Below are 20,309 nucleotides of genomic sequence, written 5' to 3' on the forward strand. Positions count from 1 at the left end.
GAGGGGGCGTCCTTTGCATGTCTGTGGGTCAGTGATGTGCAATAAAGATGTGCTCAGTGCTTCTGGGTTTTGGAAGGAGCCCAGTCTGACTTCTTTTTGCTGTTAGTGATGTCAGCGCTCCTTTGCTAAGGACATTACAGAACAGTTTGCTGATATTACCCCTAACACAGCTCCCTCTGTAGTTATTTGAGTTAGTGCTAATTAACCCCTTTGACTATGTTTTAGGGAAGTGGCCAGAAAGTAGAATCAGGTTACAAGTTTTGGATTTGTAAATTGCTGTATTTGAACATTTTATTTAGTATCCTGACAGGGCCACTTGCTTTTTTGGGCTTAAGTGGCTGGAGGCATTTATTGGTTTCCTGTGTTGTTGTGGAGGGTTCGAGGGGTGTTAGATGTCCTTTGATTGCCTTTGGAGCAGGTATAATTTCTCTTGCATATGTTTTTGATCTCTTTGTATAGGTGCTGGAAGTATCAGTTCACGTTTCCCTTTGGGATTGCTGTTTCTGGGTTGGTTTAAGTCCCTTCCACATGTCACAGGAGGAATCACCTATGGCTTCCTTTTTATGAGTCAGCACTTTTTCATGTCTTCAAATGTTTTCTGTTTTAGGCTTTTGTAATTTCTAAGATTGTGCTGCATAAATCTTCTTTAAGGGGCTTTCTGTGTTTTGTTTTGTTTGAGAGTTGTTTTACCCTTTAAGTCTCTACATTCCTCATTAAACCAGGCTATCTTTGATACATTTTGGTTTTCCATCTCTTTTTAAAATTCTGGTTTGGTGGTTAGTGATTCCCTTGCTATTCTCTGGAAAATTGCATTTATAACTATACTTGCTTGGTTTGTCTTATGTGTGGCTATAGTTCTTAGGAGTTGTGAATTTATTGCTGGCTTTTGTAAGGAGGCCAGAGAATTTGCATTACTTCAGTGTCCCCATATATACTTTGGAGGGAGTGTGTGAAGCTTTTGAGGTGGAGTATTCAGTGCTGGTATTTTCCTGTGGTCTGTGGTCAGATAGTTAAGAGTGGGGTCTGACAGTCAAGGCATTAATCTCTTTCATGTCCATGTCTGTTGTGGCATAATCAACAAACTTTTGCCCCTGCATTAAGTTGAAAGAAAATCTACCCATGGCATCTCCTCTTGCTCTGCTATTTGCTGTGTAACTATCTGCTTGGGACCCCAAACTCATTATGGCTAATTAATGCCTGCCTCTTGACAGAGAGCAGGTTTACTTACCTGTAAACAGGGTTCTTTGTAGACTGAATTAGCCATAATAGCTGCCTGCCTCTCTCGAGGGTTGACCTGCTCGCCAAAGGTTAAGATCTGGAAGAGAGGGAGGCAGTGCATGTGGGAAACCCCTGCCCCGTGGTCAATAAAGCTTTGCTGAGATCTGAGAAGTGGGGGGTTTTTTTTCAGTGTCATCTGATGACATTCGTTATGGCTAATTCATCTGTTTATAGATAAGCAGACTAACCTCATGCAGGTATTCTCTCTGATAAAAAAAAAAAAAAAAACCTGTGCCAAAAATAATGCTCACAAGTGCAGTAAAATCTTTCCCCTCTGCCAAGTTTCACTGTGAAGCTGTTCTCCAAGCAATTGTTACAGGTATTAGTGAGCAATTTACGTTACTTGAAATGAAACAATGCATTCAGCTTTGCTATCCATGGCAAACACTCATCACTACCCTACCCACAATCTGGGATGAAGTAAATGGGAAGGATTTCAGGTTGCGTCTGTACAGTCCAGACTGGAAAATGCCTCTGAAGAAAGGTATCTGTTTATCATCTGATTGCACACTCTGCTGTGCAGCCCCTGAATGATACCCATTTCTAATGATTTCTGCTAATAGAAATGTTCTTAGGTTCTGCAGCACATTTCCTATAGACTGAGCTTTCTTTTTCAGGTTTTCTATTTTTATAGCAATTAAAGATGATAAAACTCTGTAATGCATGCACACCGAGCTGCATTTGTGAATGAAATCTCACAGGTTGCTTCCTTCACAGAAATGTTACCATCTAGTTTTTGGTCTTTAAATTCTGGAAGGTCATAATGTTTGTTAACCCAGATTTGTAAACTGCAAGTATAAGTTATTCTTCTTCAACATTTCATACTATTTTAAGTGTGTTGGAAAGTAATATTTTTAAACAGGGAAACTATTTGCCTTACGTGCCAAGCCTGTCAAATGTGTTTTGAAGAGTGGGAAAGAAAGCTGCTGGAATATGCGTATTTGCTTATAACTCTTGCGCGCTGCTTGGATGAGGCCATGCCACTGCGGCATAATTTGAAGGCGGTTGTCCTTTCCAGATTTACCGGCTAGCTGGCGGGACCCGAAACAGTATTGGAAAGGAAACCAGAATCCTTTTTTGTTGCACACAAAGCGCAAAGGAGACTCGTATGCTCTTGCATGGCGGCTTTCTCTGTGTCGCACGTTTGCTTTTGCCAATCCTTCCCATTTATCTATGACTCGTGTGTATTTCAGCGGTCGGACTCAGAAGCAGGTTCTCGACTTTGTTAAAGAAGGGGGACATAAGAAAGTGCAGTTTGAAAGGTAAGCAAGAGATGGGTTAAGCTTAGGGAACTTTGCTTTTAGTTTTTATTTTATTTTTCTGGGGAATTTATCAGTGTTTATTACACCAAGAGCAAATAAGGGAGAAATTAGTAGAAAAAAAAAGACTTGCTGCTGTTCCCTATAAATAAAATGTTTGTTCTTGTTATAAACACTGATAAAGTCCAGGGAAAAATAGAAGAATAATTGGAAACGAATGATCCTAAATAAACTGCATAACATTTCTAAAATAAGGAGAATCTGGATCTTGCCATTGCTACTATGAATGGTCTCCATATCCTAAAACTATATCAAGTTAAAGCATGTAATGGTATAGGCTTTCTGAATCAATGGCCTAGAGCTAGGAGAATTGCCTTGCTTTGTAAACGTCCTTTAACACTGCAGGAACTGGAGTTTTGAGTCTGGGCTCATCTTCTCCAATTTAAACTCCCTGTTAAGTATTTAATGGCGTTGGTGTCTGTACTGTGATATTAGTAATGCAGATAAATTTGAAGGGTCCTGCTGAAAAGTGTCAGACCACAAAATCTGAGGATGATTCTTCTAGCAGCTGGCGGCGGATATTAGAAAGTCGTTATGTAGTAATGTCAGCTGCTGAAAGAGTCATCACGCCTGAATTTGGTTTTAATGTACAATACTTGAAGATGTCGTAATACAAATTTTCAAACATTAAAGTGAGTAGATATGACCTGTAAGCCAGATCAGCCTATTATGGGCAATCTAAAAGTCTGGTTTTTATAAAAAGACTTCTATCAAGGGAGATCAGGTTTTAATAAAAATTTATAATTATAAGATTTATATTGCACACACATTCTACAAATGTTTTACAAAAGGGTTTGATGCTAAATGACTTGAAGGTGACTTTGGGTCATTTTGTTCCCTAAGGAAGTAGCTGCTTTTGGACTATTAATGAACAGTGTTTAACTCCATAATTTGCTTTCTCCTAGGAAACACAGTAAACTTTGCTCAGTCAGGAGCTTGTCTGCACAGCTTTCAGAACAGCATCCGGAGGTGCCAAAACAAGTCAGTAATGGAGATAAAGTGCAGCTAGTTTATAAGGTTAACCATTGAATTGCAGATCTATGTTCTGTGCACGTTTACAGTGAGAAAAATTGTTAAAAAAAAAAAAAAAAAGATGTAAGCAGATTTACCAAGCTGTTAGTAGTGTATCTGCTATTGAATATGCAGGTTACAAGTACTATATTTCTTTAATGATCTCAAAAACAAATTTACAAAATTGCATGGCAGTAAAGAATGGAAAAACACTTCATGATTTTGTAGCATATGCATGTGATTGTAAGAGTTTTATGAGCTTTTCCTCCAGGAACTTGTCCAAACCATTTTTAAACACAGCAACACTAATAGCTTTCACCACATCCTCCAGCAAAGAATTCCAGAGTTTAATTATGCATTGAGTAAAAAAAATGTTTTCTCCTATTTGTCTTAAATGTATTACCTTTTCTCTTCATTGAATGTCCCCTTAGTCTTTGTACTTTTTGAAAGAGTAAACTACCAATTAAAGTTTACCCGTTCCATTCCACTCATTTGTTTTATAGACCTCTCTCATATCTTCCCTCAGCCGTCTCTTCTCCAGGCTGAAGAGTCCTAACCTCTTTAGCCTTTCCTCATAGGAGAATAGTTCTATCCCCTTTATCATTTTGGTTGCCCTTCTCTTTCCCTTTTCTAATTCTGCTATATATTTTTTGAGATGTGGTGCACACAAATAAGGTCACACCATGGAGCGATACAGAGGCATTATGATATTCTCTGTTTTATTCTCCATTCCTTTCCTAATAATCCCTAGTGTTTTATTTGCTTTCTTGGCTATTGATACACACCAAGCAGAAGATTTTGACATATTATGAATGACGACACCTAGATCCATTTCCTGAGTGGTGACTCCTAATGTGGAACCTTGCATTGTGTAGCTATAATTTGGGTTACTCTTCCCTAAATGCATTGCTTTGCACTTGTCCACATTTCATTTTATTTTCCATTTGTATACCCAGTCTCCCAGTTTCTCTTCCAATTTCCCACAATCCTGTTGTGATTTAACAACTTAAAATAATTTTGTGTCATCGGCAAATTTGATCATCTCACTCGTTGTTTCCATTTCCAGGTCATTTATAAATATATTAAAAAGCAATGGTCCCAGAATAGATCCCTGCGGCACTCCACTCTACATTTTTCCATTGGGTGAATTTACCAATTAGCCCTACTCTCTTTTAACCAGTTAGCAATCCACAATAGGACACTGCCTCCCCATCCCATGACATTTTAATTTCCTAAGACGTCTCTCATGAGGGACTTTGTCAAATGCTTTCCAGAAATCTATATACACTGTACCAGCAGGGTCACCTTTATCCACCTGTTTATTTACGCCCTGAAAAATAGTAGCAAATTGATGAGGCAGGACTTACCTTGGCTAACTGCATGCTCGCTTTGTCCCATTAAACTATGTCTATTTATATGTTTCTACCATATTTTACTGGCTTGGATGTCAGACTCTCTGATCTATAGTTTCCTGGAACATCCACTGATCCCTTTTTAAAAATTGGCGTTATGTTGGCAACCCTCCAGTTTTCGGGTACCGTAGATGATGTTAATAATAGCTTACAAATTTCCAGTAGCAGGTCTGCAATTTCGTTTCTGAGTTCTTTCAGCATTCTGGGGTGTGTACCATCTGGTCCAGGTGATTTGCTACTCTTTAGTTTGTCAGTATGCCCTAGAACATCTTCGATGTTCATTGAGATTTGTTTCATTTTCCCTGAATTATCACTATCATTTCTGGCATGAGTATCTCTCTTACATCTTCCTCAAAGCAAAGAAAGTCTCTCTGCTATGGCCTTGTCATCTCTAAGTGCTCCTTTTACCCCTTGATCATCTAATGGTCCAACTAACTCCCTCGCAGGCTTTTTACCTCAAATGTACCTGAAAAAGGTTTTATTATGACTTTTTACTTCCACTGCAAGCTTCTTTTCAAAGTCTCTCTTTGTCTTCCTTATCAATGCTTTGCATCTAATTTGCCAGTGCTTATGCTGTTTTCTGTTTTCTTCATTCGGATCCTTTTCCATTTCCTGAAAGATGTTCTTTTTAGCTATTATAGCCTCTCTCACCCCACCTTTTAACTGTGCTGGTAGTCATTTAGACTTCCTGCCACCTTTTCTAATGCATGGAAAACATCTGGTCTTGGCTTCCGAGATGGTATTCTTAAACATCCATGCCTGATCTAAACTCTTAACTTTTGCAGTTGCTCCCTTCAGTTTTTTCCCTAACCGTTTTCCTCATTTTATCATGGTCACCTTTTTGAAAGTTAAATGCTGGTGCAGTAGATTTCTTTCATGCCTTTCCTCCAGTTGTCAAATTTGATCATGTTGTGATCACTGTTATCAAGTGGCTCCAACACTGATACCTCTCACACCAAATCCTCTATTTTACTAAGGTCTAGGTCTCAAATATTTACCCCTCGATGGTTTTTGTCCCAGCTGCTCCATGAAGCAGTCATTTATTTCATCTGTGGAGCTTTACTTCTCTAGAACGTCCTGATATGACATTAATACTGGGATAATTGAAATCACCCATTATTACTGTGCTGCTGATTTTGTTAGCCACCCTAATTTCTTTTAGCATTTCATTGTCTGATGTTCATTCTGGCCAGGTTGATGGTAATAAACCCCCATTGCTATTGTATTCCCCTTTTCACCTGGAATTTCTATCCATAAATATTCAACATTGCATTTTCTTTCCTGCAGAACTTTTATCCTGTTTGACTCAATGCTCTCTCTAACATATAGTACCACCCCTCCACCAATTTGATCCATCCTATCATTTTGGTATAATTTGTACCCTGGTATCACAGTGCCCCTTTTGTTATCCTCCTTCCAGCAGGTCTCTGAGATGCCAGTTATATCTACCTCTTCCTCTAATGCTGTGCACTCTAACTCTCCTATCTTATTTTTTAGACTTCTAGCATTTGTATAGACATTTCAAAGTGTTTCTTGTTTGTATTAAAAACCAGCTCATCTGTTGACATGGGTAATTCCATAATCTTTCTCCTCTTTACTTAGACACCTGGTCCACGTTGGTATTTATTGCAATATCTATACTGGAATGCTCTAATTTCCCTGTTCTCTTAGTATCTTTAAAAAGATGCATCTCTCCGAACCATGCACTTCTGAGCAAGTGTCTGCTTTCCCCCATCATCTAGTTTAAAAGCTGCTCTATCTCCTTTTTGAAAGTTAGTGCTAGCAGCCTGGTTCCACTCTGGTTAAGGTGGAGCCCATCCTATTGGAAAAGGCCCTCCCCACTTCCCCAAAATGATGTCCATTTCCTAACAAACCTAAAACCATTGTCTCATCCATGCATTGAGACCTTGGAGATGTGTCTATCTCTGGGGGTCCTGCACGTGGAATGGGGAGCACTTCTAAGAATGCTACGCTGGAGGTTCTGGATTTCAATTTTCTATCTAAAATCCTAAATTTGGCTTCCAAAACTTCCCTCCTACACTTTCCTATGTCATTAATACCCACATATACCATAACTATGTGATACGGGAAATCCTCTAGCTTCGCACCAGGCAGACAAGTTACCAAGTGATCCTCATAGAAACATAGAAACATAGAAATGATGGCAGAAGAAGACCAAACGGCCCATCCAGTCTGCCCAGCAAGCTTCACATTTTTTTTCTCATACTTATCTGTTTCTCTTAGCTCTTTGGTTCTATTTCCCTTCCACCCCCACCTTTAATGTAGAGAGCAGTGATGGAGCTGCATCCAAGTGAAATATCTAGCTTGATTAGTTAGGGGTAGTAACCGCCGCAATAAGCAAGCTACACCCATGCTTATTTGTTTTACCCAGACTATGTTGTACAACCCTCATGTCCAAAAGCCAGTCAGCTATCAATTTTCCTAATAATCAGGTCTATCCAGTACCGAGCGGTAGGAAGAGCTGCGTTAGTGCCTGCGGCACCCGCGGTTGCCGCACGCACAGTGCAGCTCACCTACCGCTCGATCCTGAACACTAATTTTATGTAAATGTAAACCGCGTCTGTGAAGCCTTAGGCCCGCGCAACCCATTGTACTGGATAGAGCGCCTATACAGTATCCTGGGTGCGCGGGCCTAAGGCTTCACGGCCACGCTGGTATCTGTCATTTCAAATGTCATTTGAAATGACAGATACCAGGAAGTCGGGACTGCCAGAAGCGAAAAAAAAAAGTTGCTTCGCCGCTGTGTCTCTTCTTCGCGCCCTGCTCCGGGAGGAGGGGAGAAGAGACACAGCGGCGAAGCAACTTACTTTTGCATCCCCGACCTGACCCGACTTACTTTTGCAGCCGTCCGGCCATCTGAAGAAGGTATCGTGGCTCCCCTGCCTCCCGGAGGAATATGGCTGCCAGCACGGGGGAAAGCGGCCCCTGTGCATTCAATTGGCTGCTCAAGACGTGACGCCAAACGTCGTGACGTCAAACGTCGTGACGTCACGTCTTCAGCAGCCAATTGAATGCACAGGGGCCGCTTTCCCCCGTGCTGGCAGCCATATTCCTCCGGGAGGCAGGAGCCACGATATCTTCTTCAGATGGCCGGACGGCTGCAAAAGTAAGTCGGGTCAGGTCGGGGATGCAAAAGTAAGTTGCTTCGCCGCTGTGTCTCTTCTCCCCTCCTCCCGGAGCAGGGCGCGAAAAGCAGCCTTGCTCCGGGAGGAGGGGAAGAAGAGACACTGACAGTGAAGCGACTTACTTTTTGCTTTTGGTTTTTTCGCTTCGGGAGGAGGGGAGAGGACTGGGGCTGCCCCGGAGACCGGCACCCATGATCGCGGCCGGGGAAGGTGAGCGGGGGCTGGAGGAAAGCTTGCCGCCTACCCTGACCCCTGCCTCTACCGCAGGGGTCAGGGTAGGTGGTAAGTTAGCAGGTTAAACGCGCGACAAAACGGCAGGGAAAACTAGCGATAGTCGGGGCGCGGGTTACGGGATGCTAGGGAATAGCTAATTCGCTCGTTTGCATGCAATATACATGCCGCGTGCGGAAGGGGTTGCCCGGGGAATTTAGGACGCGGTAGGAATAGGTTAAAGGGGATTCGGGATCGCAGGAAGGGCTAACGCGGCCGGAAAGTGAGTAGAGAGCCGGTTAGGGACGGGGAAATCGCGGACGCACTTTACAGGATAGACCTGAATGGAATCGCCAACTACAATGGCTTTTCTAGCCTTTCCCTCCTGGGCACGTGCCCCTGGAGACACATCCTTGGTGCAAGAAGTTACTACATTACTTTGAGAGCAGGTCCTAGCTACAGGACTGCTTCCTGCCTCATCAAGGTGATTTTCTGCTTCCAGGTGACCTTTCTCCTCCAAAGCAACACAGGGGCTGCCAGATTGGAGGTGGGACTTCCCTGAAGGTCTCCTCTATATGTATCTCTCAGCCTCCCTTAGCTCCTACAGGTCTGCCACGCTAGCGTCCAAAGATCAGACTAGTTCTCTGAGTTGTAGGAGCTCTTTGCACTTAGTGCACACAATACAACCTCTTACCAGGTGGAGGAGATTATCATACATGTGGCACTCGTTGCAAAAGACTGGAAAGGCTCCCTCTCACTTCTGAACTACTTTCTGCATCTTAATTTAGAGCTGAGCAGTTCTACTTGTATTATGTAGTTATTTTTTAAGCTGTGTAATTTAGGAGAAGACAGCACATGTAGAAAAAGATGAGCTGCACCCACGACAGCAAGACATAGTTTACAAATCATATGTAATAGGTACAGGTTTCATCTCTTGCCCCAGGGAGAATCGTAAACTAACACGTCTCCTTAAATGCAGAAATCTTGAAAGAAAGTGAAGTGCAGGTTACAGACAGGGATCATTTCTAGCACCTTGGTTCATTTACTTATTATTATTAACCTTGTCCTAGGCGTCCCAATATCTTTTCTAAACCTTATCATCTATATCATTTCTTTGTGTTTCAGCTTGTAATTCAGTTGTTCTATTAAAGCAATCCCGTGTGCCTGTCTGCTCCATACTGCCATAGTGGGAGCTTGTTTCCATAGCAATGCTATAGTGAAACTCCCAGTGCGTAATAAATGGTCTTAGAGGAAGTTAATCCCCACTCCTCTGAAATCCCCAGTAAACGTAATGCTGGCGTAAAGGCAATCCCCACCTCCACCTCTCCCAGACTTCTCCAGAAAGCAGCCACCAAGGGGCATTGCCACCACATACGGTAATATGTGCTCTCCATCCCGCATCCCCTCCTGCACAAGTGAGAGGATCCAGGAGAGAAAGTAGTGTAATAAAGGGGGTATCTGGAAATGTGGCACAGCAGTTTAACGATCAGCTCTACCCTCATGCAACAGATCAATAATTTATGAGCCCTTTCCAGTCCTCTTCCCCCAGTTGTAAATGAAGATCCACTTTTCTATGCAAGCGAGGGTCACTCTTAGGCTATTGATAATAGTCTTGTAAAGCAGGGAAATATATTTCCTGGGGACATCCTCTTATAAAAAGTATTTTTCTAATCTAGTGGGGGGATTTGGTACTCGCCCTCTCTCGCGGTGGTCTCCAATCACTGCCACTATCTTCTGTAATAATTCTTAGACTCCCTACTCAATCCATGCTCAGTGCAAAGGTCTTCAAAGGATTGAAATTCAACCCCTCCTCCTTCCTCCCGCATTTGGCAAAGAAATTTGACACCACTTTCCACCAATCAACAGCCTCCCTAATATGTGGGGGGGATTCCTTCTCAGTGGTGAAAGGGGGGACAAAGAACCCCCAGAAAACCCCAACTTCTTGCCCACTGTTCTCCATTAATCACGTGAGAGATGGTCAATACGTGTTCTTCTCGCCCTTCTAGATGTACTAACTCATTAGGTTCTAACAGTAAGCAGAAGAGATCCAAGTCCTCTGTTAAGTATGATTCCAGTGCATCCCATGGGGTACCCCTGTCCCTATTCAATCTATACCATGTACAAACATGCTGCCCAATAATATCCCTGTAAATTAGGAAGGATCATCCCACCCTTCTCCTTGGGACCTAAGCTTGATGCAAGGGCGTTTACTGTGCCAAATAAATCTAATCAACACCCTATTAGTGTTGGAAAAGAAACTGCCAGGTGTAGGTAGCATGGAACTTGCTGGAATAGATATATAAGGTGGGGAAGCACATTCATTTTAATAACATTGATTCATCCAGACCAGGATAGAAAATGATCGTCCCATTCTCAAACATCCCTCTGTATCTTGCCGATCACAGACGCTTAATTATGTCTACATAAGATTATGAGATCCCTTGGCACTTGGATCCCCAAGTAATTAATGCTATCCTTAGCCATCTTAAAAGATGCCAGACAACATGGGATGTCCTTTTCATTTATCAACCCGATAGGAAATATTTCAGTTTTGTGAAAATTCACTTTGTATCCGGACATCCGCCTGTATTCCCATAAAAGATCTAGGACCTGATGCCAGAATGCTTAAGGTTCGGTAAGAACAGGAAAACCTCATCTGCATATTTGAAGATGACATGCTCTTCATCTCCCACACAGAAACCTGATATAATCTGGTGTGTTCTAACCTTCAGGGCCAATATCTCAATCTCCAAACCAAAGAGTAATGGGGCCAACAGGCATCCCTGTCGATTGCCACTCAGAATAGTAAACAGGTCAGAGCGCTGACCATTACTCAGTACTCTAACCATGGAACAATGATATAGCATAGTTATCCACTCCCGGAATGCTGCTGGGAGTCCAAATTTCTCCAGTACTGAGAAAAGAAAAGGACACCTTAGCCTGTCAAAGGCTTTCTCAGCATCCAAAAATTATCACCGATCCCACAAGCCTGCCCTACTTAGCCAATGACATAATGAGGTCCATAGTCAAAAGCCATTTAGACAAATAACGTAACATCCATCTAAATGGCTTACCCGGATAAATTCTAGCCAGATAAGACTTATTTGCATAAGTTAACCAGCTAACTCTGATATTTACCTTCTGTGGCTAACTCTGGTCGGGTTGTTGGGCTGTCCTAAAGTTAGCCAGTTAGCCAGCTAACTTTAAGATAGCCGGTTATGTGTAACCAGCTAACTAGCACAGCAGCTGAATATGGACCTCAATGTTGAACAGTCTCTGAGTATTGGTGATGTATACCCTGCCTTTTACAAAGCCCTTCTGGTCAGGATGGACTAGATATTCCATAGCCGACTCCAACCTCAACTGTAATATCTTGGCCAAAATGTGTGCATCAGCATTCAACAAAGATATGGGTCTGTGACAGCCAGGACCCGTGATATCTCTACCCTTTTTATCAATTAGTATTATGTTGGCCTCCAGCAAAGTATAATCAGCCTTTGGATTCTGCTGCAAAAAGGTAAAGCCATCCAGCATAAGAGACGTTAGCTCCTGTGAGAACCTCTTATAAAATTCAAGTGCAAAACCATCTGGCCCTGGGCACTTCCCATTCGGGAGCTCCATCCTGTCTTTGCATAGCTCATCTACAGTCAATAGCCTGGCCAGTCTCTCCGCCTGCCATTCCTTTATTCCAGGAATAGGTATGTCCCAGCAGTTATTGTTATGGTAATGAGAAGTTCTCTTGTCATTACTTTTAAAATGGTCACTTCTTAGTGTCTTCAAAATGGTTTGCTACTTTCACAGTTGACTAGAAAATCACAGTCCATAAATATGTGAGGGTGCTTGGCACAAGTTGAATTTTTGTGCCTCTTCCCTTTCATGATCAGCTCAGTTGTTATGGTGCTTCTGCTATTTCTAGAACTGTGTATACATCATAGCTTGTGTACCTGCACGATTTTGAATTGCTGATTAGGTGGCGCACTTTCCCTTTTTTGCTTTCTGTATAACAGTATCTTTGTCCTTCCAGAGTTCTACCTTTACATTTGGAAAAAATGATGAGCAACCAGCGGTGCTGAATGTCCAACAGGGAAAAGAACCAAACAGTTCAGCTGAAGATTGGAGGCCTGGCAGAAGCTCTCCTTTGAAGGACAGCCCCAGAGAAGGTAGCAGGATAGAGGGCACAGTAGCAGTCACAATGGAGGAGGAGGAGGAAGAAGAGCCTGCCAAGGACAGGATACAGCACAGTAAATCTCAAGCCCAGCAACCAAGCACAGGTCCAGCATCCAGGGCTGCTCATGGCAGTAGCACCTCAATTCCTTACATTGACTGCAGTGATGCAGATAGTGAATATGATATATGCAGAGGGCACGTAATTTGGTCACAGTCTCAAACAAATGACAATTATGAGGGTGATTTACCCAGTGATACTTCCTTACACCAAAAAGATGAATATTTTAAACAGGCTAGATTTAGGGACTCCCTATCAACCATCAAGGCTTCCTCTCATATTACTGAGGAATATATTGATGATGATACTGGTAATTTGTCTTTTTATGCTGGTGACAGTCCCAGAATGCCAAGGCACAGCTCTCTTATAAATGAAATTAGAGGTCCAGACAGCCATAATCCTTTAACTACTCCTTTACCGCCTAGTAGCAAAGTCTCGCCAAACTCTAGTTTTATCAGAGCAGGATCCCAGGGCTATATTTCACAGAATGGTGATGATGGCAGGACTCTTTCTTTGGAGGAAGATGGTCAAGGCTGTAGTTGCCATGGTTATTGTAAGTGTTCCCCTGTTGTGCAGAGACCGTATTTTATTAAATGCCAAAACAGGTCAGAAACAGATCCTTTTATATTAAGCCAAGCGTCATCAACTCCAGTTCAAAATCACAGACAAGAAAGACATTATAAAGAGAGTTTGGTTAAAATGGTTTCTCTGGAGAATAAAATAATGGGAAATGGGGTCCTGTCTACTAGGCAGTCAAAGCCGAGTCCAGCCATGCACGCCTTGTGTCGCAGTGCCATGGAGGATCATGCGGGTTCCATTCAGATGGTGGATGGATCCACCAGTAGTGGATCAGAATCTAGTGATACCGATTCAGAAATGATGAGCCCTTTCAGCCATCCTCTTGTGTTTGGGAATCCTTTAGTGCTGAGTTCTTCTGCCATGCCTAGAAATAAGTACTCTCTTGGGAGCCTTAAGCTAGAGGAGGAAGATGCAGCATCTGTCAACCTCAGTGATGAAGACAGTGCACATGTTTTTAGCTGATAGCATAAGTTCCATTCTGTAGGAGCTTAGTTACTATGAGTGCACGTGAGAGAAGTTGTCTGTATGAAGTTTGTCAAGGGCTGAAGATTAAATACCAATGCACTTGTATTGCTTACAGACAATTGAAAATACAAAAAAACGTTTTGTATTAATCAGTTTCTGCTAGTCTTGCAAATTTGTAAGGGTGGTGGCTTGTATAGTCACTGTAGAAAATGCTGAAGTTAATCAGTAATGTTCCTTTCTTGTAGGATAGTTAGAAAAGTGCAAGTTTGATCTGTTTCCAGTAGGCTGTATTTGTACAAATAATGGGTATGGTTACTGCTATGTTTAGGCAGGAAGTTGTGATTTTAATGGATTACTTGATTGAAAATGTAAATTATAGTTAGGACTGGTTAATATTGGCATATTTAACTAGCAAGATTTAGAACCTTGGCTGCAGTTTGTATTGGTTTCAAACTAGCATGGATTAGTACTTGTTATAAATATGTTGAAATTGATGTAATTGTGCTAAAAAAAGAGATCAAATTAAGGCTTATTTTAGTTGGTAAATTCTTACTTTAACAAGTCATATGATTTTGATTTCTCTGATAGTAAAGATTCCTATTATGAAGAAAAACTGAAATTCATAGCCAAATACAAGAAAACTCATATTCCTATCATCCTGCTACTCCGCCTACTGGCAGAAGGACATCATCACTTGGTATATAGATTGATGCTGCATCCATAACAGTCACTATTTGTCTCCAGCAGGTGCTGGACATGTTGGTCTGGTGCAATATGATTTTGTGGCTCCCAGGGCCACAGCCTTTGGGTCCAGGCGCTGGTGGAGCTGGGTACTGATTTTCCTGGTGGAGCAGGATCTTAGCTGATAGAGAAACCTGTTTGTGACTGTTCCCCTAGTGGAGCAGGCCCAGATCTCCCCTTGGGGGCCTGGTTCAGCAAAGACCTGAACTGTGACTCCCTGGTTCTCTTGTGAGCCTGGTTAAGCAAGTTCTGGATCATGGCTCCCTAGTTCCTTCATGAGCCTGGTTGAGCAACATCAGGTAAATAACTCCCAGATTCCTTTTTGGACCTGATTGAACAACCTTTGGTAAACGGCTCCCAGGTTCCCTTTTGGAGCTGAACAACCTCTGGTAAGTGACTCCCAGGTTCCCTTTTTGGGCCTGGTAAAACAGCATCTGGTAAGCGAGTCCATTTGGGCCTGGTTGAGCAGGGAAGGCCTTTGGCAGGTTCCCCTGTGTGGGGGCTTTCCCCCTCCTCTCTCCTCCCTCTAGCAAGCCCCTGGATTTAATTTTCTTACCCAGGGTTTCCCAACCCTCTCCTATAGGCAGACCTAAGCGATCGGGTTTTCAGGATTGCCACAATGGATATGCATGAGATAGATTAGCATACATCAGAGAAATAAGGTATACAAGTCTGTCTCATGCATATTCATTATGGATATTCTGAAACCACTGCTCTTACCTTTGCACGGACTGGGCTAAACAGCAGCAGTAAAACTGTTTTTTTTGGGGGGGGGGGGGGTTTTACCAAAAGAAAAACAGCTGCGGTCCTTCGGCGCCTGCTGTGACAGAGATCTTACAGAGCCATGAGCAGAGAAGGCTCGTGTCCTTTCAGGAGACCCTTCGAGCAGGCATAAGCATTGACCTTTGTGGCGGGATCCGCAGTCATCGGAGCTCAGTCTATCCTTATTAAGTGTAAAGCCAGGTATGTTGTGGAGACAGCCAGCACTTAGCGGGGCATCGCTACAGCCTGAGGAGTGTTTTGGGTGGCCGGCTGTATGGCTATTTTAAAGAGGGCTGGGACTTTCGATTGCGCGCGAAAGCCACAGTGCAAAAGGAAGCAGACAGCTCTGCATCAACGCAATCTGCATCAACGGCGCCAGCCAAGAGACTGAGGCATCCCGTGTGGCCTCATACTCACCTCTTGTACTAATACTGAATAGAGCACCAAGTGGGCGACCACAGGCAGAGAGAGGTTCTGTCGTGTATACATGCAGGAAAGAATTATGCTTCGATTATGCTGGATATTTCTTCGGCATTTGATAGAATCGATCATCGGATTGTACTGACTGAATGTGGACGCTCCTGGAATGGTTTTGGTTATGTTTGTTTGACTGACAACATCAAGCAAGATTACATTCAAATTCTTCCTTTTGGTACCCACTGCCCACCAGAGTCCTACAAGGCTCAGTATTGTCTGCAGTATTTAACATCTACATAGCTCCAACCTGCAGACGTTTGGCTGGACTTGCTGCAGGATGACACACAATTCTATATTGAGAGAGATTCATCATGGGATATTACCTCCAAAATGGTTTCTTGCTGTGTGTCTACCATTAGACGGTGGTTGACACACAAGTTAGCTTTGAATTTTATCTAAACGGAGGTGCTAGTATTACAGCATGGCAGTCTACTATGTACATCGCAGTCTGTTGACTGATAATTCTTTTTTTTAATTAGAAATGTTTATTGAATATTATCACATTGACAAAAGAGTGTAGCAGATAGAACAAACATACATCCAGTGTTTTCCAATAAAGATCCCAACACCCACACACACACAAACAGTACTGCACACGTTTATAAAGGCAGCGCGTATTCAGTGCAATAAGGTACAACTTGTACACAGCATAAGTAGAAAATGGTGCCAACTGTCACCAAATAAAAGCATCCTTTTCAAATCTAAGGATAGAAAAAATTAGCATTAAGGCACATTGTAAAGAATAGTTAGAAAACCCAAGCTTAAGAAATATCCAATCCCTGTGAGCATCTCCTCTGAACAAAGGGGTCCTAGGTGTTATGTAAAGGCGATAGCGATTATGGAGGCTAGCCATTAAATATGCTAATCGATAATGAGTGTATAAACATTGTATAATGTCCTGGAGAGATGGTGCTTCTGTGCGTTTCCAAAATAAGGCAATCACACACCTGGCTGCTATAAAGATTTGTGGGCAGAGACGTTAGTGATACCTGTAATCGGTAGCCCAATAACATGAAACGAGCTTCAAGTAAGTCCCCTATATCCAGAATGGTGGACGTCCAGTTAGCAACTTGATGCCAGCAGAAAGATATCCCTGACAGTGTCACCAAACATGGATAAAGGTGCCATGTCTCTCCACAATTTCGCCAACATAAATCACTCGCAGAGGGGTAAATACGATGGAGCTTAACAGGAGTCAGAGGCCACACCTGCGTTGGCCTGCCTGCAACACGGCTGAGGTTTGAACCAGCGTCGGAGGCTCCACCAGATATAATACGACTTCCTCTTCCCTATCGAAAAAGTAAGGGAATATGGAAAAAACCACAAAAGAGCAAAAAGATAAAAATTCAAACAGGAGCTAGAATGTTTGGCCTTCTTGGAACAGCTGCTGCTCCTTTTACATATCTTGGTCCTATTTGCACCTGCTTTTGAGCTTGAGGCATAGTGACTTACCTGTCCTTATTAGAGAGTGTGTCCTTGTAGGAGAAGAATGCATATTTAGAATCTGATCATTTCTTCCAAGTGGTTCCACACATTTATCAAACAGTTGCCTCAGAGCCTAAGAATTGAAAATCTTTTCATGATAATACTGGGTCCCAAGTATGCACTGAACTCGTGTGTAAACTGTGCATTGTACACTTTAAATTTCCATGAAAAGAATGGAGGAGTGCATTGTCAATCAGTTTTGTAATGGGTTTACTATATACATTTTAACTCTTTACTCTGTCGTTGCTGCTTTAAATCATGCATAGCAACTTGCAGTTAGTGTTGGCAAGAGTTGCAGCTTTCCTGAGAGGATTTCACATACACGGCATTGCTGAATACCTTCCGAGTTCCAGATTTAGGATTAATCTTCTGATATTCGCTCCGAGGCGTTACATGATGACATTTCATAAGTTTTAAGTGGTTTGTTCTACAGTAAGGGATGAATAGTGTACAAAAGACTACGAAACAAAGTTAATCAGTATGCTGATTAGGCGATTTTATTTCAAGATATTTTCCACTAGTTTCTGCTGCTTTAAAAAAAAGTGAGGGAAAATTATAAACAAAACAAAACAGTATGCACTTTCTGATGCCTTAATTGAAAGCAAATTTAATACAGGAAAAAAAATGAATTTTTAGGATATTTTAATCCTCAGCTTCATGACTAATGCATTAGGATTCTCGTATATATGGGGATTTTTAATTTGGCCATATCTTTCTAAAAGAAATAATATGGCATAGTTTTTTTAGTCTGCAGTCTTGTAATAGTGTGAATTATCTGTAGTTTTGTGATTAGTTTGGAGTTGAAAGATTGCAGGCGCAATATGCAAGAGAAAAACATTGACTTGAATATTGGACTGACAAGATTATGTATGTTTTTTACTCTGATGCCAAATGGATGCCTTTATCTTCACAGCATGAAGCTAAAATCTAGCTCTGTGAGGAAAGACTATGCTGAAGAGTTGGTGCACATTCATTGACTTTTGAGAGCATATCTTGTGCGTGCAGTTCACAGGTCTTACTCGTTTACTGATATCTGTGCACCACATGTGGAGTAATATTTTCCATAGAAAATACTAAACGCAATCACTCCAAGGACAGATTTGTGGAATTATCACTTTTTTCTTTCTTTTTCTATTACGAAGTGACTATTTTTGTTTCTTTTTACTAGGGATGTGCATTCGTTTCATCCGTTTCCTATACAAGCATGTAATATGAAACGTATGAAACGAATGCGCATCTAATTGGCATGGAATGGGAAACATATGAAACGAATGAAACGAATGCACATCCCTACTTTTTACAACAATTGGGGCTTAGGGTTGAAAATGAACTGCCATTTGCTGTGTACTTTTTAGTCCTTACAGATGTGTTTATAGCGGTAAAGTTTCAGTATAGAAATTTTATTTTTATATGTGACTTTTTTATAGTTCTGTAAATTGCTGAAGCATTGTCATTATTAACAGCTGCTTCAGCCGGTTTCTTATTGTGTGTACATTTAGCACAGCAGAGTTTTCTTGCAGATTGCTAATACAATGATCTGTTTCTTTTGAGGAAGCAAACGTAGGGCTGGCCCAGTGGCTCGGGGGCAGTGCTGCTCTTCCCATGCAGAAGGGACCTGGGCTTCATCTTCCATTCTGCGGGTCATCTTGGACTGGGGATGCTGTGCAGGGCACAGTCCGGGAAGGGTCCTCTTGCAGCCGCGGCACCTCGTGGCCGGGTTTAGGGCTCGTGATTACAGTGTTCTGCAATGAGTGCTGGTGCATGGGCCTCTGGGATGAGGACCATTGCTATAATAATTGAGTTAAGTGAGTGGGGAGAGGATATAAAATAATCTGAGTGATTTGCAAATAAAGGCTCATGTTGCCAGATCCCAGCCCTGCTACCTATCGAGTTGGGAGCCCCAATGAGTCAGTGGAAAACTGCCAAGTCAAAAAAACAAATCCTTTTTTAATCAAGTTTTTCAATTTTTTAACAAGTAATAAAAGTGCTCACCATGGGTGTTGCAGATTTTAGGTTCTGAAAGTGGGAGAGCTCCTGTTTCCTCTTCTGCCTCCCTCCTGGTGCCAATGCCATGAATACTACTAACCCCTCACCAGTGATATTCATTGTCGAGCCCTCAGTGCCCATCCACATCTCCTCCTAGGTTTCTGTTCTCTTCCTCTTCCTCAGAGTGCACAGCCCCGTGTTGTCCTGAATTACCTCCACCACCTGTACGGAGAGACTGTTCCGGGCATCGTACGCTCTGTTCCCCCATTCACTCCTCAGTCTGCCTCTTCTCCTGCCCATTGTGATATCCGTCCTCACACCCAGTCTGGGCTTTCCCCCCCCCTCATGCTTCCATCTTTAAGACCCTAAAACGTGCCACACTTACAGTGAGGAGGTGCATTTGTACCCAAAGGGTGGAGAAGGAGAAGCATTGACAGGAGGAGGTGGTGGATGTGCGTCAGCAATGGTGATGGACAGATGGGGAACGAGGAGAAGATGAAATGGCAGCGGAGGGGAGGGCTGGTGTGAGGCTTAGAAGCAGAGGTGTCACTACTTTGAAGGAGGGGGTGCCCCGCTGAAGGAGTTACGCTTGGGGGTCACTGGGGGAAAGGAAAAAAAAAAAAGAACCGTAGGAGAATAAAATCGTACTGTAAATATTAAAGTAGTGTTGCACGTTAGTGAGTGTGTGTGGTAGATGGGACTTTAGGGATTTGTAAGCCAAGCGTTGTTTCAAAGTTTTGAGTCTCAAATAACTGTGGAAACGGAATGCATTTAATAATAGATTTAAACAAATTATTTAAAAACTGACAGCACTAGAGCCTAGCTTGATATATGGTAGACAAGAATGTGGTGTGTGGGACTTGCATTTACAGATAAACTGAATAATCAACTTCCCTTGTTTATTTGAAGAAATCATGACCCTTGGTGTTTGTGTGAAGTGATCTGAGCTCCGTCTCTGTAGGCCTGCCTGGTAGAGCGTAAGCCCACAGCTAACCCTTTTTACTTGGCTGAGTTTGCTTTTCTTTAATCTGTTTGGCAGCTTATCATAGGCCCAGCACTTTTGAGTTTCTTCTTTAATTGTATAGGATTAAAAAGCAAATCTTGAGACAATTATTTTTCTAACCTAAAAATGCTGGGGACTTCGTTCTCATTATTGTCATTTGTTTAATAAGGTTTAAAAAAGTCTATTTTTGTTCCATTGTGTGCATTGCTT

General features: G+C 42.3%; 1 protein-coding gene across 3 annotated transcripts in view; it reads left to right on the forward strand.

Moving 5' to 3' along the window:
- Window positions 1-20,309, forward strand: part of FARP1 (FERM, ARH/RhoGEF and pleckstrin domain protein 1) — a 400,646-nt gene that overhangs the window by 314,277 nt on the left and 66,060 nt on the right. For 2 of the 3 annotated variants that reach the window (XM_029604480.1, XM_029604479.1), the window contains 3 exons: window positions 2,472-2,540; window positions 3,503-3,578; window positions 12,401-12,647. In XM_029604480.1, coding sequence (XP_029460340.1) covers window positions 2,472-2,540; window positions 3,503-3,578; window positions 12,401-12,647 — 392 coding nt within the window. The remainder of the gene's footprint in view (window positions 1-2,471; window positions 2,541-3,502; window positions 3,579-12,400; window positions 12,648-20,309) is intronic. The other variant, XM_029604481.1, reaches the window with a different exon arrangement.

The sequence above is a fragment of the Rhinatrema bivittatum genome, chromosome 5 (assembly GCF_901001135.1).
Source record: "Rhinatrema bivittatum chromosome 5, aRhiBiv1.1, whole genome shotgun sequence".
Lineage (NCBI taxonomy): Eukaryota > Metazoa > Chordata > Amphibia > Gymnophiona > Rhinatrematidae > Rhinatrema > Rhinatrema bivittatum.